Here is a 25,046-nt window from a genome sequence, read left to right on the forward strand (position 1 = left end):
ACAAAAATCGACGCCGGCCGATCGGCCAGCGATCGGCCAGCCAAGCCGGCTCGACTGTAATGGTTCGGCTAGCCGATTGGCCAGCGCGACGAATCGGCTAGCCGGTCGCTAGCCGACCATTGCGGATGCTCTTAAGCATACAGACGCCGACGATGTTGAAAATATTGACACTGTTTGAACAATTTAAAATTTGAACGATGTAAGCGAAATAGACATAAAACAATTCATTAATACAACTTGAGGTGTGATGTGTTTTGGCGATCATGACATAAAAATATTATTGTTTATTTTGAGTTTTTTTTTTTTAATTAGACACTAGCCATCTATTTTCATTGTTCAAATATTTGACAACACAAAAAATCATTATTCAACTCTTTGACAACATGAAAAAACCAAAAGCTCTGCCCTCCCTCTCTGTCTATCCAAGGGATGGAAGGGCAGAGGCCTTTGGTGTCCCTTCCGGTCAAGAATTGGGGACTCACAATCACTAGCTATTGGCTTTTCTCTCATGCCTTTCTTCGTTCATGGTTCGATATTCTGGTGTCCTAGGCGTAGAGGAACCCCACCAATCTATCCCGAATTTGGTGGTTAAACTCTATTGTGGTGATGATACTGTAGGGAAGGTCCTGCAGAAAAATAGCTCAGACACCAGGATGATAAAAAGCTTAACACCTCTCATTCTTATTACTTTTTCAATGAATAAAAGGAAAAATCAAAAGATCATCTTGTAATTTTAATTTACTGCCTTATAGTAAGTTTCTATAATTTGCTAACTACTTATAAATAGTGGATTTTATTCTTTTACCTTCAATTTTGATAATAATCTCTTTGTCTTGCTTATGATTCTTTTAAGCATATATTTTAAAAAATTACTATTGAAAGAGCTAAATGAAAAATATTTTATTTTAAGCATAAATTTTAAAAAATTACTATAGAAAGAGCTAAATGAAAAATATGTAAAATATAAGAAAGAAAAATTAAAGAAGTAAATAAAAAAATAAAGCAGCAAGTGAGATGAAATATTACTTACTTCAACCATTATAAGCAAAATGAATCATCTACTCCCTCCGTCCTGAAATATTGTTCAGTTTTACTATTTTGATCCGTCCGTGAAATATTATCTATTTTGCTTTTTTTTTCATTTTTGGTAAATGCACCATACTTTCCGTTAACTCATTATACTCATATTAATTCTATTATAAGACTAATACTTCCTCTATTCATAAAAGTATAGACAATGAATATGACACGGGAATTAAAACAAAAAAGTAAGAGAGATGAGCAGAATGATAGATAAAGTAGTATTAGTGAATAAAAGGATTTACATTAATAAATTGATATAACTTTTTAAAAATAGAATGCACAAATTTTTGTGGGACGAACGAAAAAGAAAAAACGCACATATTTTTTTATGGGACGGATGAAATATATAAATGTGGAGCCTACATTCCACTTACTTTTTCCACTCACTTTTCTTCACATTTTTTAAAATCCGTGCCGAGTTAAACATGGATAACATTTTGCGGACGGAGGTAGCACTTATTATTTTATTTTGTTTTTGTCTTTTATCTTGATTTCCATTATACGCGCTTGTGCGCCATAATATAGTACCTACTCCAGTATAGTACTCCTACTACCATTTCATATACAGAAAATTTTCAAACTCATTAAGCTAGCAAAAGAGAGATGGCATATGCAGCTGTGATTTCTCTGAAGCAAACGATACATCGCCTTCTTAACTCTTCTCACACTCCCATTCCATCCTCAAGTCGAGAAATCCTTGAATTTGCTTCCAAAGAAATCACATCCTTGCAAGAATTTCTCAACGAATTCTACAACAGCAACAGCAAGAGATGGAACGCTTTGGATGCCAAAATCAGAGAAGCCGTACAAAAAGCAGAAGATGCCATCGAATCCAATCAATTTCTCTTTTTACCCGAACTGATACATTCCTTTGTCGAAACCATGGCGCAAATAAAGAACGATTTCACTCAAAATTACCCGCCACTCGACGACGATGAAGATGATGATGATGATGATGATGGTGGTGGTGGTGGTGATGGTGATGCAGCCGTTTCAACCGATAACGATCTCGGCTATGAAATGATAGGATTATCCAATGAGTTAGCGGAAACGAAAGAAGACCTGCTCAAACCACTGAGGCCCTACGATTTCGGGGTTTACTCCCACGTCGGAAAGAGAGGCTCTCTCAGAAGCATCACCGCAAAAGCCCTTTTCGACGATATATTCGTCGCAGAAGAAGAGCCCTTCGACTGTGGTGCGTGGGTGACCGTAGGCAGAAACTACCAATTCACTGAAATTCTCACAAATATCATCGCCCAAGTAGATGATCAAGCGCGATTTGATCATCATGATATGGATAAATTGAGGAAGGATCTATATGCGAAGCTGAAAGGTCGAAGATACATGATTGTGTTGGATGATGTTGACGACGTTGAGGTTTGGGATGAGTTGAAAAACTCATTTCCAGAGCAACACAATGGCAGCCTAATCGTGCTGACCACGGGGCTCATCGAAGTTGCCCAATATGCAAATAGTTTTTATATTCACGAAATGCCAATGCTATTCGGTGACTTCTTTTGGGATTTTCTTCGAATAATGATGTTTAGGTACGGGAAGGAGATCAATCCAGAAATGGAAAGAGCTGGGAAGAAGATTGCTGAGAATTGTAGAGGAAGTCGAATTGCGCTTGCTAGAATTATCCTCTTCCTCTACAAAGTCGACATGACTCCAGATCAGGAAAGCTGGAACAAGCTAGCTGCGGATGAACAACACTCCATATTCGTCGTCCATGATGAAGTCTCCGAGGTACCATCGCCAACCTATTTTCGCTCTCTGTCTCACAACTTATAAGTAAATACATATACAACTGGATTGATCGATTTCAATATTAATTTGAACATCTTTCTTTGTATATTATATAGCTCCGTTCGGTATCATGGATCCATTGTTAATTTACCAAAGTCACGACATAGATGCTATATTAAAATAATAATATGTAATTAGGGAATAGGCTAGAGATTGGAGGAATTCTCTAGATTTAGTAAGTCGGCAAACTAACCGACTTAGTATGCCTATAAATTGGCATTAGGAGTGTAGCTATGTGTGTGTGAGAAAAGAGTACACAAGAGAGTGAGTGAGTGCACTAGCTAAGTGTGTGTGAGTGTGTACGAGAGTTAGTGTCCGAGGTGTGTCCTCGTAGAGCTAGAGGCGTGTCCTCGGGCGTCTTGTGAGGTGTGTTCTCCAAGAGTCGTAGTGTTGTGTTGGTGTTGTGTACACCACTGTTGTGTTGTGTATTGGTGTTTCGTACACCGTTGTCGGGAGCTTAATAAAATTCCGTTTGTGTGTCGATCCTGGAGTACCGCTGATACCCAACAAGTGGTATTAGAGCCAGGTCGAGCCGTGGTGGTTGTTATTGTAGTTGTGGTCTTTTTCGTGGTGTTTAATATCAGGGTGGACTGATCTTATCAAAATACTAGGACTCGAATAAAAGAAGACAGAAATTCCTCACAGAGGAAAACTGAAGAATTTTCGAGCTCCTCTAAAACTTAGAGAGGGACGAAAAATTCAATGAATAATAATTGTGATTCTGTCTCTCCTTTATTCTCCTATTTATATTAAGTTCATATTGGGCCCAGTCAGGGATCTATGGAAGGTTTTGGATATGGACTCCTCCAATTAGCTTTTTACTAATTAAATTGAACCCCAATTTAATATAAGCTTTTAACTGGAATATTAAAAGCAAACACTACAGAAGTAATATTGCACTCCCCATCTAAATCCGAAATTACAAGTAATCCGGGTTTCGTTATTTATATTATTTATTTCTCGCGCTTATGATATAAATGTCCATTAATTAATTAATGTCTGCTATGGACTTAATTAATTAACATCTCGCTTAATTCCAAGAGTGGATTTAGCAAGAAACACTTATTTATTATTCATAGAGTGATAAAACTCCAACTGGTCAGTTTTCTGAATAATAAAACCTTGTTCAAGATCCTCTTGAGGACATTATCAAACGAGACTCACCTCGCGCACGATTCAACATAATAGCAATCCTAGCACCACTAGATATTAATCACCACTACCCAATATATCGGGATTATTGGGTTGCGAAAAACCCGCACCATTTGATAAGTCAAAGTAGTGCATAATCAATACCGTATGCTTAATGCTAACGTATGTAGATTAAGAAATAGTTATTTATCAAGACCTAGTCTTTCTCGTTAGATCCATTCAGAAGCTATACCACACCAACGTCGTCTTATTTCAGAAAGGCTTAGAAATAATCGGACTGACATTGCAAGCTTTCACGATAGGTAGCCAAAGTCTGTCTAGGTTGTAAAATTCTTCTTTCTCTTTTGCAAAACATTGCATAGAACCGACTGTAGTTACCTTAAAGTGGACGATGCCCACAACCAGTCTACTAAGTAAAAGACTTAGGCTTTGTTTACTTCTTATGCATTTAAATGTTTGTAAAACATCTTATAAATGCACAAGCAAACACAATGTAATAATATATTGATTCTTATTCGTGCGATACTGCTCGAATAATACTGAATCGGGTTAAAAGTGGATTGTAGAGTTTTTCGTATACAAGCAAGATTCTATTCGCGCGAAACTTGCTCGAAACATGCTTTTCAGTATACCAAACCTAACAGTAGGAGAGTAGAAGGTGAACGAGAATATCGATGTAGAAGGGACGAAGGTGATCGAGATCAGTGGCGTGAACGAGAAGAAGATGATCTGAGAAAAAGCCAGTAGAAGGTCATGCAGTGATAACTAGTGGTGCATCACCGGATGAAGAAGAATGGGACATGGAAGCAATAGCTATTCTGAGTGACAGAGAGTTGGAATTCCAGGCGTCCTTCGTTGTAGAAGAAGAAGATTGGAACTTTGACGATTCCATGTTGATTACTGAAGACGAAGAGCGTAATATTATTGAGGAGACTTGGGGAGAAGCAAATGGAGAAATAAAACTGGAGCCGCTAGAAGTTGAGGAGGAAATCGACGAGCAACATGTGAAGCTTCCAGAAACTCAAGGAGAAAATGATGAAGGTGAAGGAATAAAAATATCATGGGTTGAAGCGGATCAAGCAGCAAGAACGCTGAAGCAGCCGGAAAAGGTTTTGGAGTCCGAAGAAGAATCAGAGAAACTACAAGTTCGAAGATCAAGCAAAACACGGAAGAAAACAATTGCCGGAGAAAGAGAATTTAGGGAAGCCGTCTCAACTGAAGAATCATGTCAAGACATGCATCTTGAAGAGCTCAGCACTGCGGAGCTACAGAAGCTGCAGGAGCAACTAACCATACGGAAAAAAAAGTCGGTGTCGAGGGGGAGTATTAAAATATTGTCTCCACCGCCTTTGATGAAGGATCTGGAGTTGCCGAGAATTTACCAAAGTCACGACATAGATGCTATATTAAAATAATAATATGTAATTAGGGAATAGGCTAGAGATTGGAGGAATTCTCTAGATTTAGTAAGTCGGCAAACTAACCGACTTAGTATGCCTATAAATTGGCATTAGGAGTGTAGCTAGGTGTGTGTGAGAAAAGAGTACACAAGAGAGTGAGTGAGTGCACTAGCTAAGTGTGTGTGAGTGTGTACGAGAGTTAGTGTCCGAGGTGTGTCCTCGTAGAGCTAGAGGCGTGTCCTTGGGCGTCTTGTGAGGTGTGTCCTCCAAGAGTCATAGTGTTGTGTTGGTGTTGTGTACACCACTGTTGTGTTGTGTATGATTCGTACACCGTTGTCGGAAGCTTAATAAAATTCCGTTTGTGTGTCGATCATGGAGTACCGCTGATACCCAACACCACTAAAGTATATGAATTTGGAATTGAATTTCAATTCCACCAAATCCAATTCCACAACTTCAATTCCATACCAAAACAAAAGAATTATAATTTCACTGGGTCAAATTTAGCAAAAAATGCGGATCTTTTACGGGTCATTTATGGAAACGGGTCATATAAAACAAAAAATTATTCTTTGTCCCTCACACTTCTCCTGCATGCCCTAGCCGTTCCGCCTCTTTTTTCTCTCATTTCAACTGTGCCTCTGTGCCCTTGATCTGCCGTTTCTCTCTCTTTTCAACTGCGTTGTGAGCCACGATCGATTTATTGATAATCAAGATCCATTTTTTTCACAATCCAATTTGTTGAGTTTCATGAAAAATCGATGGAAGGATTGCTTGAATTTATGTTAAATTACGTTGTGTTCAACTTTTGAAGTTAATATGGTTTTTCCAACAAATTTGTGTTCTTTATATTGAGTTTTTTCGTGTCTTCGAACTGTTTTAGAAAAAGTCTCAATTAGTTTTTAATGGGTTCTCAGCATTCAAATCTTCTAAACAATGAAAAAAATACCAAATTAACACCCTTGACTAGGGGTGGAAATACGGGTATCCAATCCAAAAAAATCGGGTACCCAAATCCGAAAATCATCTAAATGTCTATCCAAAACCCGACCCGATATATTTTCGGGTACTCCAATAACCGTCCTGGGTATCCATACCCGACATATCGGGTACCCAAATACCCGACTCTTTACATATGTTAATAACTAGTAATAAAAAAAAATTCAAACTATATGTATTAATATAAATATATAAATATTTAAATTGACTAATATCTTTAATGTTTCATTTAATTTGTAGTATAAAATTATAAAAAATGGGTTACTTTTATTTTAAGTATATGATTATATTTATGGGGATTGGTTATGCAATATGTAAGTAAAGTAATAAAAGTTATGTATTTAATTAAATCGTAGAAACAACCAATAATATAATTTAAAAGTCAAAACAATTAACTAAAATGTAAAAACCACATGAGTTGGTTATGCAATACGTAAAACTTGAGAGTTTGGAGAAGTGGTGACCTAGAGTAAGAGAGATCGACTTATTTATATAAGTTTAAAGAAAGTTTAACCTAGTAGTAAATAAATTAGCCCAGCTCTTAGAAGCTTAAAATTGTTAAATCTAGTTTAAAAAATGATAATAAATTGGATATTCAGGTAATATTCGATACTCATTCGGATTACCCAGTACCCGTTCTATCTTAAATTTCAATATCCAATCCTATACCCAATCTCATAAAATTGGATATTGGGTATCCAATACCCGATGGATATCGGGTCGGGTACGGATAAACCCAATACCCGATATCCATATTCCCACCCCTACCCTTGCCAAAATGACTCAATTTTTTCTGGTGTTTACAGATAGCATTTTTTTTAATATTTAATTTGGACGTGCCATTCATATTTTTGTATTATTATTGTACCTAGTGATTTTTTTAATAATTTTATAGATTTTCATTTTAGTTTTGTTCTAAGTGAATGTAATCTAGCTACTAATTAAGTGGTATCAATATTTCTTAACTAATGTCAGATTTTTGTTAAATAAAATTATTAAACAATGAATTTAACATTATACCAATTCCATAGCTATACCATACAAAGGATTTGGAATTGAATTACTATTCAATTCCATGTCAGATTTTTGTTAAATAAAATTATTAAACAATGAATTTAACATTATACCAATTCCATAGGATTTGGAATTGAATTACTATTCAATTCCAATTCCAATTCCGTATACCGAATGGACCGTTAATGTTGTTTTATGTTAAAAAACATAAGTTAAAAATAACACCAAAATATATCCTTAATTTGAAGACGTAGACAAAGAGTAATGACCCTTGCATTTTATCTTTTTCTCCTGCCAGGTTCGTAAACTCAGAGAAGACATATATGAGCTTACAGACGAAAACAAGTTTACGATCACAGCTCCACTTGAGACTTTTGCGGCTCTTAAACTAATCAAGGAGTATCTTTTTCCCCAAAAATACTTTCCAAAATCAAAAATCATGTTCATCTGTGGAACGGCAGGTATTGGAAAGACTACTCTTGTTAAGAATCTTTTCGAAGATTCCTCAGTTTCGCATCACTATGACCACCGGGTGTGGGTGGCTCTCGGCACAAGATATAAGCCAGAGGAAATCTTGATCGATATTCTAGCTCATATATATCCCCACATCGAGAGAGAACGTGTCAAAAATGATGCAAAATTAGCTGCAGATTTGTGTATGGAAATGGAATTATCAAACAAGAGATGCTTCATTGTGTTAGATGATATGTGGAATCCAGAGCCCTTATACCACTTAAAATCTCTATTTCCAAACATTAGAGCTAATATCGTTGTAACAACCCGGCAACCTGGGCTAGGTCCATCATTTGGGCCAGATGATAGGTATTACACAGTGCGCTTACTCAATAAGCAAGAAAGTTGGGATCTTCTTTGTCACAAGTTGTTTGTTGGTGCGTCATGTCCTCCTCGACTAGAGAAAATTGGCAAGAAAATTTCTAACAAATGTGAAGGTCTTCCTCTCTTAATCCTCACAGTTGCCAATCTCTTGTCAAAAGAAGAGAAAACACTAGAGTATTGGAGCATGGTAGCAGAGGAAAGAAATTCAGTGTTCAGGGATGCATATGATCATATGCATAAGGTGTTAGTTCCCAGCTATCAGTACTTACCACAACATCTGAAAGCGTGTTTTCTCTACATGGGCGTTTTCTCACTGAATGATGAGGTTCCAGTGTCAAAGCTCATTGATTTGTGGGTTGCAGATGGGTTTCTTGAGCCAGATGTTTCTCAGACTGTAGAAGATTATGCTCTTAAATCATTGAAGGAGATTGTTAATCGAAGTCTAGTTATGGTCCAACGGAGGGACTCTGATCCCAAATCCAGTAAGACATGTAGACTTCATTCTGGGCTTTGGTATATGTGTAGCCGTGAAGCTGAGAAGAGCATGTTTTTCAATGCTTATACTGTACACGGATTAAAGGAGGAGCAAAGGAGAGTGTGCATTCGTAATAACAGTTTGTTAGGCATCAAACATGAGCATAACTCAATGTTATACACGCGTTCTCTCTTATGCACTGGCCCATACCATCATTATCCAGTACCAATACCTTTTGGGTCGAGGCTGCTGAGGATATTAGATGCTGTGTCAATCCGTTTGTATGAGTTCCCAATCGAAGCAGTGGAACTCATACATCTAAGGTACCTTGCCCTCACTTGTGATGGGAGGCTTCCTGCTTCTATATCCAAACTCCGCAACCTGGAGAAGTTGCTTGTGAAAAGGCATTTGAGCACCAAATCTGTTGATGATTCTTCAATTCTGCCCATGGAAATCTGGGGTATGAAGGAACTGAGGTATCTTCGAGTTGAAGGATGCAACCTACCTAGCCCTAGTAGTGATGAGGTTTTAGTTAACCTCTCAGCTCTATTAGATGTGAACATTGATAGTTGCACTGAGGAGGTTCTTAGAGGTGTTCCAAATATAAAGAGGTTAGGAGTCCGGATCCAGCTCGAGCCGGGAGATGATGGCAAGTCCTTCCATCACTTGAATAACATATCCAGTCTAGGCAAACTGGAATCACTTACTTGTGTGGTTGTGAATCCTGACTTAAGTCAGGATACTGTCACTCCACCTGCTCCTCATTCCATGTTTCCAGAGTCTCTTAAGAAGTTGAGTTTGAGTGGGCTAGGATATCCATGGATTTACATGGACATAATTGGCAGACTACCAAATCTTGAAGTGCTCAAATTACGATGCTATGCCTTTCAAGGACCAGTATGGGAAACAGATTATGCCAGTTTCGGCCAGCTTAAGCTTCTCTCACTCGAAGATACTGATCTAGTGCTGTGGCGAACAAGAAACCCAAGCTTCTTCTCTCTTAACTATCTTAGAATTAAACATTGCTATAACCTAGAAGAGTTCCCTGCTTACTTGACTTGTAGTGTTCGAATGCTTCAAGTAGCTGACTGTAGCCTTTCAGCTGTGGCATGGGCAGAAAAAATGAAGGAAAATGATTTGGAGAATAGAATAGAAACGCTCACAATTGATGTCCATTCTTCATGGGATGATTAGAATCTCGACCCATGACTGCGTGCTTACCAAGGTTAGTCTCTTCAATTCAATATTCTATTTTTAGTAGTATCATAGACAGTTCCTATTATAGGAGTATGTGTTTTTGTTGATAATGATACGTATATACTATTTCTTAAGTTTTCCTACACATGCCCCTACTTGATTTATTATATTCTTTTGAAGATGTTGATCTACACTTTTTGCAAGAAAATCACTTTCCCCAGATTCCTAAAGCTCTTATTACTATCCTCTGTTAAATTGATTGAAGTAGAGTTATGAATTTGGCAGAGGAAATGAAAACAGGAATATGCATGGCAGCTTACAAGAAACAAGGCATTTGCAGACTCATGGGATTCTGGGATAACTTCAAATGATGACTGTGAGTTGCTTCAGAACTAAGGTTCATTTTCAGTTTGAATTTTATTTGCTTTAGTTACGGGTGTTGATACGTGGAATTGATTTAAATTATGTAAACTTAGGAAGAGGAAAACCAACTGTGTTTTGTTTTTACTACCTCTGTCCCTGAAAATTTGATACAGTTTATTATTTCGGTCCGTCCCTGAAAATTTGATATACTTCACTTTTACCATTTTTAGTAGTGGACCCCATATTCCACTAACTCATTCTTACTCACATTTTATTATAAAACTAATACTTTAGAGTAGGACCCACATCCCACCAACTTTTTCAACTTACTTTCCATTACATTTCTTAAAACCCGTGTCGGGTCAAATGTAGCAAATTTTGGGGGACGGAGGTAGTACATTTTATGGAAAACTGCAATATCAGTCCTGTGATTTTAGAGTGGTTGTAATATTGACGAGTTTCATTCTAAGGTCATCATCTCTGTTCCTCTTGGTTATGTTCTTTGGCTTTATGTATTTTGGGCTTTAGCCTTTAGTAGTCTATGATAAACATTATACAATCAAAAAGTCAGAAAGACAAATGGCTTCAACTCGAATCTAAACCCTTGGGTTCGTGTAGACTCACTTGAAACGGTGATCACATATGCACAGTGCGATGGAGAGCTGACGATCGCAACCGTGTGATCCATCCGTGCATATGTGATCACCGTCCCTATAATGTACTTTTGATACCTAAAAGCTTATTAATGAGAAGAACACTGTTGAATCCAATGGATTTTATATTCAGTTATTACTTCATTTTATATTGAGAATAATTTCGAAGACAGTCGTGCAGATGCAAATGCATTCATATGCTAGTGCAATTAAATTTATATATTGCCACATCGATACGTCAAAGCGAGACTTTTCGTTGTTAATTTAATTTAGCTAATCGCAACTATGTGTTTATTTTCATTATTTCACATTCAAATTAATATTAATAAATTTTGGAATTCTAAAAACGTAACTTATCTATCTCTTCTTTTTATTCATACGCGCTTAGGTAATTTTTTTAAAACTCATTAAGCTAGCAAGAGAGAGATGGCATATGCAGCTGTGATTTCTCTGAAGCAAACTATACATCGCCTTCTTAACTCTTCTCACACTCCCATTCCATCCTCAAGTCGAGAAATCCTTGAATTTGCTTCCAAAGAAATCACATCCTTGCAAGAATTTCTCAACGAATTCTACCACGACAACAGCAAGATATGGAACGCTTTGGATGCCGAAATCAGAGAAGCCGTACAAAAAGCAGAAGATGCCATCGAATCAAATCAGTTTCTCGAATCGAGGCGAGAGATACATTCCTTGATCCAAACCACGGCGAAGATAAAGAAGGATTTCACTCCGTCATCACTCGACGTTGACGAAGATGATGATGATGCAGCTGATTCACCAACCAACGATGTCGGTTTTGAAATGGTAGGATTATCAAACGAATTAGCCGAAATAAAAGACTACCTGCTCAAACCAACGAGGCCCTATGATTTTGGGGTTTACTCCTACGTCGGAAAGAGAGGCTCTCTCAGAAGCATGGTCGCAAAACACCTTTTCGACCAAATATTCGTCGCAAAAGAAGAGCCCTTCGACTGTGGCGCATGGGTGACCCTAGGCAGAAACTACCAAATCACTGAAATTCTCAATAATATCATCGCCCAAGTAGATGATCAAGCACGAATTGATCATCATGATATGGTGAAATTGAGGAAGGATTTGTATGCGAGGTTGAAGGGTCGGAGATACATGATTGTGTTGGATGATGTAGACGACGTTGAGGTTTGGGATGAGTTGAAAAACTCATTTCCAGAGCAACACAACGGCAGCCTAATCTTGCTGACCACAGGGCTCATCGAAGTTGCCCAATATGCAAAAAGTTTTTATATTCACGAAATGCCGATTCTGTGGGATGAGTACATGTGGGATTATCTTCGATTGTTGATGTTCGGGTGCGAGAAGGAGATAGATCCAGAAATGGAGAAAGCTGGGAAGCAGATTGCTGAGAATTGTGGAGGAAGTCGAATTGCGTTTGCTAGAGTTATCCTCTTCCTATGCAAATTCGACATGAATCCAGATCATGAAAGCTGGAACAAGCTAGCTGCGGATGAACATCACTCCATATTCGTCGTCCATGATGAAGTCTCCGAGGTACCATCGCCAACCTATTTTCGCTTTCTGTCTCACAACTTTTAAGTAAATACATATACAACTAAATTGATCGATTTCATCTAGTCACTAAAAGGAATTGGTCTTTCTCTATACATACCTTCGTGCTGTTTTATGCAAAAAAACTTTGGGTTAAAATTAACACCAGAATATATACTCAATTTTCCTGCAAGGTTTGTAAAATCAGAGAAGACTCATATGCGCATACAGGTGACAAAAAGATGAAAATCACATCTCCACTTGAGATCTCTTTGGCTGTTAAGCTAATCAAGGAGTATCTTTTTCCCCAAACATACTTTCCAAAATCAAAAATCATGTTCATCTGTGGAATGGCAGGTATTGGAAAGACTACTTTTGTTAAGAATCTTTTCGAAGATTCCTCAGTTTCGCATCACTATGACCACCGGGTGTGGGTGGCTCTCGGCCCAAAATATAAGCCAGAGGAAATCTTGATCGATATTCTAGCTCAATTATATCCTCAAATCGATAGAGAACGTGTAAAAAATGATGCAAAATTAGCTGCAGATTTGTGTATGGAAATGGAATTATCAAACAAGAGATGCTTCATTGTGTTAGATGATATGTGGAAGCCAGAGTCCTTGTACCACTTAAAAACTTTATTTCCAAACATTAGAGCTAAAATCTTTGTGACAACCCGGCAACCTGTGCTAGGTCCATTATTTGGGCCAGATGATAGGTTTCTCATAGTGCGCTTACTAAATAAACAAGAAAGTTGGGATCTTCTTTGTCAAAAGGTGTTTGTTGGTGTGTCATGTCCTGCTCGGCTATAGGAAGTTGGCAAGAAAATTTCAAACAAATGTGAAGGTCTTCCTCTGTTGATCCTCACAATTGCCAATCTCTTGTCAAAAGCTGAGAAAACACTAGAGTATTGGAGCATGGTAGCAGAGGAAAGAAATTCAGTTTTCAAGGATGCATATGATCATATGCATAAGGTGTTATATCCTAGCTATCAGTACTTACCACAACATCTGAAAGCATGTTTTCTCTATATGGGACTTTTCTCACGCAACGATGAGGTCCCAGTGTCGAAGCTCATTGATTTGTGGGTTGCAGAGGGATTTCTTGAGCCAGATCCTTGTCAGACTTTACAAGTTTATGCTCGAAAATGTTTGATGCAGATTGTTAATCGAAGTCTGGTTATGGTCCAATGCAGGGACTCCGATCCTGACTCTAGTAAGACATGTAGACTTCATTCTGTGTTTTGGCATATGTGTAGCCGTGAAGCTGAGAAGAGCATGTTTTTCAATGCTTACACTGTACAAGGTTTAAAGAAGGAGCTTAGGAGAGTGTGCATTCGTAATAACATTTTGTTAGGCATCAAACATGAGCATAACTCAATGTTATACACACGTTCTCTCTTATGCACTGGCCCATACCATCAATATCCAGTGCCAATACCTTTTAGGTCGAGGCTGCTGAGGATAGTGGATGCTATGTCAATCCGTTTATATGAGTTCCCAATTGAAGCTGTGGAACTCATTCATCTAAGGTACCTCACCCTCACTTGTGACGGGAGGATTCCTGCTGCTATATCCCAACTCCGCAACCTAGAGAAGTTGCTTGTAACAAGGCATTTGAGCACCAAGTCACTTGAAGATTCTTCAATCTTGCCCACGGAAATTTGGGGTATGAAAGAATTGAGATATCTTCGGGTTGAAGGGTGCAACCTACCTAACCCAAGTAGTGATGAGGTGTTAGGCAACCTCTCTACACTATTAGATGTGAACATTGATAGTTGCACTGAGGAGGTTCTTCGAGTTGTTCCAAATCTAAAGAGGTTAGGAGTGCGAATCCAGCTCGAGCCGGGAGATGATGGCAAGTCCTTCCATCACTTGAATAACATTTCTAGTCTAGGCAAACTGGAATCATTTACTTGTGTGGTTGTGAATCCTGACTTAGATACTGTGACTCCACCTGTTCCGCATTCCATGTTTCCAGTGTCTCTTAAGAAGCTGAGTTTGAGTGGGCTAGGATATCCATGGAGTTACATGGACATAATTGGCAGACTACCCAATCTTGAGGTGCTCAAATTACGATGCTTTGCCTTTCAAGGACCAGTATGGGAAACAGATTATGCCAGTTTCGGCCAGCTTAAGCTTCTCTCACTAGAAGATACTGATCTAGTGCTGTGGCGAACAAGAAACCCAAGCCTTTTTTCTCTTAACTATCTTAGAATTAAACATTGCTATAACCTAGAAGAGTTCCCTGCTTACTTGACTTGCAGTGTTCGAATGCTTCAAGTAGCTGATTGCAGCCCTTCAGCTGTGACATGGGCAGAAAAAATGAAAGAAAATGATTTGGAGAATAGAATAGAAAAGCTAACAATTGATGTCCATTCTTCATGGGATGATGAGAATCTCGACTCATGACTGCATGCTTACAAAGGTTAGTCTCTTCAATTCAGTTTTATACTTTTATACATTCACTAGTATCATATTCCTATCATATTCCTACTATACAGTTCCTACTATATGTGTTTCTTTTCATAAGTATAGTATTTCTAATGTTTTCTTATGTATACCTCTTTTGGAGTTATTAGTATATTCTTTTGAAGAAGTTGATCTACTATTTTATGATAGAAACTCACTTTCCCCAGATTTGTAAAGCTTGAGCATATAGTCTATCAATATATCCTCTTTTTAAATTGGTTGAAATAGATGAGTATAACTCTATGTTATGAATTCATTGGGCAGAGGAAATGAAAACAGGAACATCATGCCAGCTTACAAGAAAAAAGTCACTAGAGACTAAACGAAAACTTCAAATAATGACCGAGTTGGTTCAATATCAAGGCTCATTTTCAGTTTGAGATTGATTTATTTTTGCCACGGGCGTGGCTATGATACGTGTAAATGGAGGATCGAGAAACTGCTACTGATGGAAGATGTTAGAGATGGAGTTTGTTGGAGAAGCAGTTATCAGTTCAATAACAAATGTCAACAAATAGCTATGTATACATCTTCTATAGTCAATTAATGAATCAGAACTTCCTAGTCTATCCTCTCTTATCTCTGTACTCTCTCTGCAAATCTGCAATCAAGCTCTTAAGCTCTTAACCTAATCCTTCCCTGCATCAGGTTGATTAGAATTGATTTAATGTTAGTTTAAGAAGAAAAAACCAACTATGTTTTCTTTTTATAATTTGTGGAAAACTGCAATAGCAGTCTTGTAATCATAGGGTGGTTGCAAACTTGCAATATCAACAAGTTTCAGTCTAATATATTTATCTCTGTTCCTATTGTTTATGTTATTAGGCTTTTGTATTTTGGGCTTTGGGCTTAGGCCTTTAGTAATAGGGATAAGGAGCCGTGATACAGCGCAAAGCTGATACGGATTAGTCCATTATAGTAAAACAATTTTTCGTTTAAAACAAAGTCATATTTGTATTAAATAAAAAAATTAATTTAATATAAATTCAAGAATATTAGAAATATTCCAATTAATAAATAAACATATTAATGAAATTTATTGGTCAAAGGAAAAATTAAATGTGCCAACGACACCTTGAAGAAGAATAAGATGGCGAGTCATTTAGAAAATAAGACCAAAAAGCCTACTAAACCCTAGATGTCATCTAAATTCTAAACCATAAAACCCACGGTACCTTAACCCAAAGCATACAAGCCCATTCTCCTCTCTATCTATGACTAAGTGTCGTTAAATTTAGAGGAAAAAATCATAAATAAAAGAAAATTAATTATTGTAAATAACTCTAAATTCAAAATAGAAAAAGAGAGTATACATTTATTTTATTTTATTAAAAAAAATTAATAAAACTCACCCGTTTGCCCACCCACCTCCTTCCTCGCCACCATTGCCCAGTAGCGGATTCACATGGTCTCTAGGTGGGACATATGCCCACTCAATTTTACCAAAAGTATTTTGTTCTATTAATTTGTAAATTTAGTCAAATTTCTTTGTAAATGTACCCTCTCAATGGTGGGACAAATGCCCACTCAATTTTTTACCAAAAGTATTTTGTTCTATTAGTTTGTAAATTTAGTCAAATTTCTTTGTAAATGTACCCTCTCAATTCTTCAAAATTTCCTCACGTATATCTTTTCCACCCATAAATTGAATTTCTGGCTCTAACATTACTGTCGCGGCCATATCAAACACACACGTTTCACATTTGCACGAGAGCTTAGGATAGGAGAGACAACTACCAACACCTATTTTATATTATTAGGTCAAAACTAATAAGGCTATGTTACGTGTCATGGAATTTGGCCCATGGAATTGGAATTATAACATTTAATTCCAAATCCAATATTTGATACTGCAAAATATTTGGATTTGAAGTTGAATTACAATTTCAATTCATTCTCACAATTTAAATTCCACATTAAAATTAAGTAGATTAGAATCCAAATAGTTTAAAATTTTTGGGCACATTCACACAAACACAGACTATATCTAGAAACACGCTGTATGCACATACACACCTCATATCAATTATATCATTTTTATTGAACAAAAAATTTAAAATTGAATTACAATAATTTAATTCTGTCGAATTCAATTTCATAAAAATTATAATTCTAGTTCAATTCTTATTCCGCGTATGGAACGGATCCTTAGCTAATCTTGCTAGAAAAAAGAAAAACTCTTTTACCAAAGACACCAAAATTAAACTAATCTTATTGTCTTTCCTTCATATTCACATGAGATATTTTAAAGAATATCTGCCTTGACCGACACATCATATGGAATAGAAAAATATCATTTAAAAATCAGCAAAGTTGCTTTTTTAGGGGCTTCAACAATGGTTTCCAATGCAGGCTGCCATGATCTTTGCCTTGAAAACCTCCCAACTTGCAGCAGCGAATCACCACCACCAACTACATCAAGCTCCTCCACGCCATTGTCGTCTGAGCCACTCGGAAACAGACAGTTGAATTCAGGAAAAATCTTAGAGAAATTTGAGGCTGCCCCATGCTTCATTCCTTTAGTCGTCTTGTGCGTCAGATACTTGAGTTCTTCCTCCGTGAGGACGGAGTATAGCATTTCCATCGGCAGAAGGAAGTAGACCTGCCCGCTCTCCAGCTCTTCCTCCGCGCAAACGCCAGGCACTCGCTGCCCGACTTTCAGCTCACCGGACTCGCAAAGGAACTGCCCGGGGAACTCGAGCATGATTTCTGCTGCTTTGATTGGTGACCTTGTGTAGACCAGCAATCTGCCGTCGCAGCAGAGGATTTTTACTTCGTTGGTGCCGATGATTGAAGGAGCACACATTGCTACATTGCCCATTTTTTTGAGGAGAGAGGAGAGGGAAGGAGGGAAGGGGAGGTGAGAGTGTTTAACTATTTATATAAGGGTTTGATAGTTATGGCACCTTTAAGTTTAGACCTGTCTGTAAATGAAAATTTTGTATTAGATTTACATGTATTGGTATGAAGGATGTGTGTGATGGTTGTTGAGGAGAAAGGACAAGGGAGAAATTATTAATCTAAATTGTTGGTTATGTGTTCTATGTTGTATAAAGAGTATATTTCATTAATTAGGATATTGTTTAAGCAAGCTGCATACAATGAAATCATCAAAGTAGCTATTGACAGGGTGATTTAGGGAATATAAAATGGAGAACATTATTAAGTAGGTAGGCTGTGTACAAAGTATTGGTGCAACGAATGTAGATGATTTGAGGATTTGTATACGACAAATTGGAGTTTGAAGTAATTAATGTAGAAAGTTGTAATGGTTCTTAAAATCACAAAATTACCATAATTTGGTATTTTATGAATTTAAAACTCGATAGTTAATAATACTTCAACTTGCACTTTAATGCAAATTTCTAGTGAATTTGAACTTTTTTTCTTAAATTAAATTTGACGTGGCACGTTAGATTATGTAATTGAACAAAACTGTCAACATAAGAAACGACGCCACTTTTAATGAGTGTAAACGATATCGTTTTGTACGTTACTTGAGTTTAAAATCTCTCTCAAATTTTGCCGAATTTCCAAATCGTGGAAAATTCATCACAATGCATAAATTCATAATTTTTGCGATTAAATTTTAAGTTTGTGGGAATACTAAATTTTGTCCGATATTTGAGATTGTATGGACCAATAACCCTTAATATTATGACTCTACTTATTAATTTGCTAAAGATGCATGTTAGTATGTTTATATGTTCATTTGTCTTTTAGCAAAACATGTTTCATGCTAGGGTTGATTTGCTATTTATCTGGTCCCATTATACATATATGAGGCATTTCAACTGGACCCTTTGAAAATAAATTGTGTTTGTCCGCTGAAATATGTATGTAGTGAAGACGACTCTTCCAACAATCAACCACAAAAATTATATTACAACGAGAATTCATTACTGCTAGGATCTAGGATCTAGGATCGTCGACTGCACATTATTAGATCATTGTTGAAAAAGCGTACTTCTAACTTTTGGGCCGCAAACTACAATTATTACATAAATATTCTAACTGATTAATGAGTATGTGAGAGGATAGCTAGAGGCATATAAGATATGATCCTAAATTGAAATCACTTGTTTTGGCTTAAAGTGGTTAGATTAAATTATACTATTGCTGCAAGCACATGGTAAGGGATGGAACTACCGTTGGCTCTATTCACAAGCCACACAAGGACAACACCAAACCAATTATAGGTGATGGTATCACTTATTTCTTTGCTACTTTTCTATTTGTCTACTCACCAAACTTGATTGCTCTAATTAACAATCCCCTACTTACAAAAAAATTGAGAGGAAGTCATAATCATGAAAACATTGAAGAAAAATTTGATGAGCTGTTGAAGAGGGAATCTGAATACTTATTTAGATCTTAGGTTAACTGTTAATAAATTTGTCAATATCCCACCACCATCCATAGGTAGGAAGTCACTATCAAGTTCAATTCCAACAAATTCACCAATATAAATAGTACTCCTGATGCTTGTTTTTGAACTATTATGAGGAAATGAGTATACAAGCATGTTATTAGGGAATTTGGTTACAATTACATACGAATGTGACCAAATTAATACTGTATTTTAGTGCCAAATAAGGAATTAGACTACTTACACCCGCTTCAAATTTTCAATTCCACAGTTTTATAGGATTAATTTAGGGGTGGCGAAACGGGTTACCCCCGGGTATCCGCACCCGATAAGTCGGGTACCCGTATCCGATTTTAGCCAAATTGTTGTCCCGATACCCGCCCCGCCACATACCGGGATTACCCGATACCCTGTCGGGTATCCCGTACCCGACATTGCGGGTACCCGTACCCGACCCGAAATCCTAATAAAAAATTTGAAAACCATAACAACCGTTAATGTTACCTAATTTACTTTATTAATATCGATGGTAAACGTTGAATAGATTGAGCATAAAAGTTAGGGAACACTCTATAGCTAGTTCGGTGAGTTTTCAATTGTATGTTCGTTGGAATATATAAATGTTACAAAAGAACTCTTAGATAAAGTACTTCCATTGTTTCACCTTAATAGAGGCATGCAATTTTCTTTACTCATTTTGGAAAAACAATAATAGAAATACTCTTCTCTACATTATTATCTCTCTTACTTTATTTTTCCTCCATTCTAATTATATATTTTTAATTTTTCAAAATGAGTGCGTATAAGGCTATTATTCTTTAACTATTTACTTGTTTTTTTTCTCCACTTTAACTATTTGAAACACGTCTATTAATATGGAACGGATGGAGTATTAAAAGATGGAATATGGCTAATACTAATAATAACGGGTATTATTGGGACTAACGGGTATACCCGCTACCCGTAAAACTCTAAAACGCACTACCCGATCCCGCCCCGTTTCTCGTTATCGTCGGGTAGTGGGTACCCAATACCCGGCGGGTAGCGGGTCGAGATGGGAATTACCCATTACCCGCTACCCATTTTGCCACCCCTAGATTAATTGCATATAAAAGCATCACCTTAGGCCCAAATCTGGTTTGTAACATGACTTTTTTAGCGGGTGTTCGGGATATTGTATCTCGGGATTAAATATATTCACTCTCACAATTCAATCCTAGGTGGATAATCATAAAATAATTAGTCATAGTTAACCTCCTTATGACTAAAATAATCTCACAATTCGATCCTAGCTAGCAAATTAAATCTTGTTATTATTTTATCTTGGAAACCAAACACCACCTTAATGTGTGGAACTTAGCCGATAGTTCAGTTTGTTACAATTGTAATTATTCCTAAATTAATTCGACATTTCAATTAGCTAATCTGCATGCCAGCATGGGCATCATACAACGCTAGTTTGACATATACAATGTGGATACCATGTTTGAAGTGATCACAACTACAACAAATTAAAAGTTTGGCAATTTTTTTTGCTAGTGTCAATTCATGTTGCAAATCAAATTTAGTTTTGGTTCCTTGACATGCACATAATTTTTTTTATACAGAAGGTGAATTAAAAGTTTGGCAATTTTTTTTGCTAGTGTCAATTCATGTTGCAAATCAAATTTAGTTTTGGTTCCTTGACATGCACATAATTTTTTTTTATACAAAAGGTGTTACAGATTAAATATGAGAACTCATCCCAAAAGTCTATTGTAACGACAAATTTACAGTGCTGCCAAAAATTTTTATAATACACATCCGACTCAGTGCAGCTCTGCCTTCACCCCGATCCATTGGCCTTTTTCCAGAAAATAAAAAGAGATGGAGGGAGAATATTAGAGATTGGAAATGGAAGGCAAAAAGTCCAGAGATTCTCTTATGGTTGGAAGGAAGAGGTAGACAGTTGCTTTGGTAAGCTGAAATGAACAAATTCTTTGGGCCTATATATATTTACTAAAATAAGTTGGGCCTTTGATCTAAAATGTTGATAAAAATTAATTATATAGATTTACTTAATTTCAGATTCATTAAGTATAACTATTTTCATATTTTTAAATTTTTTTAACTATAATTTCATTCTATTTCTATTTAATTTACTGAATTTGTTAATTATTCATACATGATCGGCACAAAGAAATTTGAATTTTTTTTTATAAATGAATACTTTAGAATCAACTATCGCGCAAAAGAGAGATATTGCTACATTAATTGTAATGATTTCTTAAATAATTACTTAAATATGATATTTATTATTGATTAATTCTTTATTTTATCCGGCCCTTGAATTTTATCTTCTGGATTGTTCGTTAATCTATTTTTATTGGTCCATTTGATCGGCCACGTTGGTAACCGTTGGCTCATTCCCTAGGACTCTACTCTAAGTCAATGTGTTTCCTAATAAAAATACTAACGAGTTTCTTGGTATGATTGAATTTAATATGGACATAATGAAGTGAAGATGTGAATTGAATGGGGATTTCATTCCATTATTGTATTTGGTAAATGTAAGGAATACAAATAAAATGAATTTGTGTAGTGTGTGTGGTGTGTGCAATGTGTGTAGTGTGTATAGTGTGTGTGCAATTTGTGTGGATTGTGATTTTTTTTAATAATTAAAAATTCTAAACTTTTTATCTTATTATAAAATTTAACAATTACTATAAATTGAGTGATATTGAATTTAAATACTCCATAATAGTATGTTTTATAATTTTGTTAAAATCTAAAATAAAAATAAAAAAGGATGAAATGGAATGACCATTCCTTAGCAAAATGGAAGGAATTATTATGTCCATATAAAAAAATACCAAGCAAAGGAATGGAATGGTACGAAAGCCATTCCATTCGCCCATTTCATTCTACCATACACCAAGTATTATTAACTACACTGATATGATACTTTTTATTCATCTACAATATCACGGCAAGTATAGGGTGCTACTAAAAGTATTGCTATAACAAGCATCCTAAAATCAATGAACGCAGAGGAAAAACGAGCTTATTTGATTAATCATATCAATTCCTTATAAGGAACTAAATTCCACAAGCACGAAAAATTAATTAAATAATTCGGACAATAGAAAAAGATATATGCATGGTGAAGTGCAGCCGAAAAAACTTTTGAGTTGGAGCATAAACGGATCACTTGATATAGAAAATTATTCTCTCCCCAAAAAGTTTCTATTTATGCATAAATTCATCACCGTGATGCCGTTGTTGGTGGTTAATTAGTGGTATTCTTAAATCTATATCCTTCTAGTGGAAAAACTTTATCACAGAATGCTTCAGCATAAGCATCTTATCTCTCATTTTAATATCTGCAGTGCTCCTTTACCATATATATCTTGAATCTCATGAATTGATCATCTACTCAAAAGTAAAGATATTCAATCTGATCGTATGATTGATCTCATCATAAATGACAAATAATTCCATCCCCACTATTTAAGAATCAACAGTACTAGTGTTGCACTTTTATCTATACACACACTTACATTATATTATTATGAAAGAGTGATATGAGCATTATAATAATTAACACTAGACAACATTAGGGGATGATATTGGTTCATCTGATCTGGCAGTTGATGTGGCCTTGAAGCTTGATGATGATTTATTGTGTAAATGTGGCAGCTGAATTTTTTCTGCCTCTTTATGATCCTTTGTTTTACCCCATATCACCATGTACAACCCAATAACAATCACAACAGCTCCACTAACCCTGCAAATATTCCAATTCCATCAATATAATTCGATATAGATTTGACCTCGTAAACGAAAAAACCGTTTTCTATGAGCACTTTTTGTGCTTATAGACAACAGCTTAGTCCACCACAACGATTTTTCAACAAATACGTTGTAGTGGACGTTTTTTTCTTGTAGTATAGCTACTTACATTCCGACTCTCATTTGCTCCGCAAATATAAAAGAACTCATAATTGCGACGATGACCAAGCTCAAAGGACTGAATGCTGTCAGGAAAACTGGCCCTTTTGCATTTATCACCACTCCAGCAAGATAATAACCCAATCCAGAACTGAATATTCCCTGCACCGATACGAAAATAAATAAACAAAACATGATAATAACATACATTTTAGGTCACGTTAAAAAACAGTGATGCCTTACACCATAAACATAAGCCAATAGCTTAGTGTCCCATCCGAGAGCCCAAATGGCGGCATTGCCCCTCTCTACACCTAACGTGAGCGCAGTTCCAATCACTGTTCCCATCGTGCAGGCGGCTGCTGTGAGGGAAAGTCCGGCTGGATACGCCTTCAATGTGATTGCCTGAAGAATGTAGAAGGAGGAGTAACATAAACAGCTGGTTGTGATCATCAGAGCTCCTTTTATGGGATCTTCGCCCTCGTTTCCATTGGTGTGGGTGGACTTATGCGTCCACGGCAGCTCTATCACATGCCCTCTCATGAGGGTCACCATCATCGCTCCGCCTACGGTGATCAACGTTCCCACAATCTTCGCGTGACTGCGAATATCTTTCCACTTCACCTTCTCAATCCTACATTAAAAGTAAAAAAAATATAAAGTGCAACCTAGCTATAATCCGGTTGGCCCAAAGCTGACAATATCGTACCTCAAAATCCAAGCAAGTAGAAAAGTTATAGCAGGCAGAAGATTGCACATAGCTGAGATGAAAGTAGGTGATGAGTATTTGAGGCCGGCGTAGAAGGCGTTCTGGCCGATCACCGGGCTGTTAGATGTAATTAATTAAACAACAAATAGAGTTACAAAAACGCAGATAAATTTGTGTATAGTTTGTTTACTCAATTGAGCCAAGTAGTAGGATCTTGATGAATGTGGAGAGAGTGATTCTTGGCCTTGTTTTCCTGTTTAAGAAATTAATATGAATGAACCAAGAAAGAAAAGTGATTAACACAAAGAGTAGAAGATAGGAAACCTCTCTAGAAACAAGGCTAAAGGAATGAAGATAGCAGCTGCGAAAGCGTTTCTGTAGACTGAAAATGTGAAATGGCTGCTTCCTTGGTTTAGAGCAGCTTTGGCAACTATACTAAAACCTGCGTTACCTAATTGTAGGATTATTACACAAACGTATGGCTTCACTTTCTTCCAATCCATTGCTTAACAATGATTACTATGCTACAAACAATTAATTAGTTTCGATTGTTTATGGAGATCACTGATAAATTAATATATAGACTGAATGTCACACATAATAATTTAAATCTTTGGTGGAGGCAAAAGTGAGCTGCATGCATAATTAATTGACCCACTACTAAAGGTGTGACACTACAAATTGGAATTGGAATCTTACAATGGCGCCACGTGTAATATCACTGCTAAAAATATACTATATGAACATCCTAAAATCAACGTGGTCCATTTGATCAGCCACGTTGCTAAGAGCATCCACAGCGGTGTCCTTACGGACGGACGTCGATGGAGCCGCACGCAACTGCTCCGTCGCTGCGCTCTCGCCGTTGGCACGACGCTGCTCGATAATAAGAGCACGTCCGTGTCGCTGAGCAGGCTGACGTGGCGGCACACGATTGATCAACGGCTTAGCCGTTGGATTTTCCTTTTTTTTTAAATAAAAAATAATACCAAAAATTAAAAAAAATATATTTTTGGATTCTCAAAAAATAAAGCTATTTATTATCGTTTTTTTTATTTTTT

General features: G+C 36.7%; 3 protein-coding genes across 4 annotated transcripts; 1 reads left to right on the top strand and 2 right to left on the bottom strand.

Moving 5' to 3' along the window:
- Positions 1 to 1,616: 1,616 nt before the first annotated feature.
- On the top strand, positions 1,617 to 15,784 carry LOC125186305 (putative late blight resistance protein homolog R1B-17). Of its 2 annotated transcripts, none has more exons than XM_048082656.1 (6): positions 1,617 to 2,829; positions 7,753 to 9,991; positions 10,249 to 10,339; positions 11,368 to 12,509; positions 12,701 to 14,933; positions 15,242 to 15,784. In XM_048082656.1, exons 1-2 carry the CDS (start codon positions 1,687 to 1,689, stop codon positions 9,958 to 9,960), a joined length of 3,351 nt encoding a protein of 1,116 aa, XP_047938613.1. In that variant the 5' UTR covers positions 1,617 to 1,686; the 3' UTR covers positions 9,961 to 9,991; positions 10,249 to 10,339; positions 11,368 to 12,509; positions 12,701 to 14,933; positions 15,242 to 15,784. The 2 variants fall into 2 exon arrangements, with proteins under 2 accessions (XP_047938613.1, XP_047938614.1); XM_048082657.1 differs by having other exon boundaries at positions 12,864 to 14,933.
- A 1,486-nt stretch (positions 15,785 to 17,270) lies between these two features.
- On the bottom strand, positions 17,271 to 17,867 carry LOC125189307. Its single transcript, XM_048086596.1, has one exon. The coding sequence runs from the start codon at positions 17,796 to 17,798 to the stop codon at positions 17,271 to 17,273; it is 528 nt and encodes a 175-aa protein (XP_047942553.1). The 5' UTR covers positions 17,799 to 17,867.
- A 4,907-nt stretch (positions 17,868 to 22,774) lies between these two features.
- Positions 22,775 to 24,526, bottom strand: LOC125187037 (WAT1-related protein At2g37460-like). The gene is made up of 6 exons (XM_048083546.1): positions 24,310 to 24,526; positions 24,176 to 24,238; positions 23,986 to 24,102; positions 23,520 to 23,910; positions 23,287 to 23,438; positions 22,775 to 23,112 (listed from the first exon to the last, which is right to left on the bottom strand). Exons 1-6 carry the CDS (start codon positions 24,486 to 24,488, stop codon positions 22,932 to 22,934), a joined length of 1,083 nt encoding a protein of 360 aa, XP_047939503.1. The 5' UTR covers positions 24,489 to 24,526; the 3' UTR covers positions 22,775 to 22,931.
- Positions 24,527 to 25,046: the final 520 nt, after the last annotated feature.

This window comes from Salvia hispanica, chromosome 5 (assembly GCF_023119035.1).
Source record: "Salvia hispanica cultivar TCC Black 2014 chromosome 5, UniMelb_Shisp_WGS_1.0, whole genome shotgun sequence".
Classification (NCBI taxonomy): domain Eukaryota; kingdom Viridiplantae; phylum Streptophyta; class Magnoliopsida; order Lamiales; family Lamiaceae; genus Salvia; species Salvia hispanica.

What these genes read in the sequence shown, in the direction of transcription:
- LOC125186305 (XM_048082656.1), top strand. Translation starts at nt 1,687, where the DNA reads ATGGCATATGCAGCTGTGATTTCTCTGAAGCAAACGATACATCGCCTT. An exon ending in TCCATGATGAAGTCTCCGAG is followed by an intron (nt 2,830 to 7,752) that starts GTACCATCGCCA and finishes TTCTCCTGCCAG; the next exon opens with GTTCGTAAACTCAGAGAAGA.
- LOC125189307 (XM_048086596.1), bottom strand. Translation starts at nt 17,798, where the DNA reads ATGGGCAATGTAGCAATGTGTGCTCCTTCAATCATCGGCACCAACGAA.
- LOC125187037 (XM_048083546.1), bottom strand. Translation starts at nt 24,488, where the DNA reads ATGGATTGGAAGAAAGTGAAGCCATACGTTTGTGTAATAATCCTACAA. An exon ending in TATTGGCTTATGTTTATGGT is followed by an intron (nt 23,439 to 23,519) that starts GTAAGGCATCAC and finishes GTATCGGTGCAG; the next exon opens with GGAATATTCAGTTCTGGATT. An exon ending in GAGCAAATGAGAGTCGGAAT is followed by an intron (nt 23,113 to 23,286) that starts GTAAGTAGCTAT and finishes GAATATTTGCAG; the next exon opens with GGTTAGTGGAGCTGTTGTGA.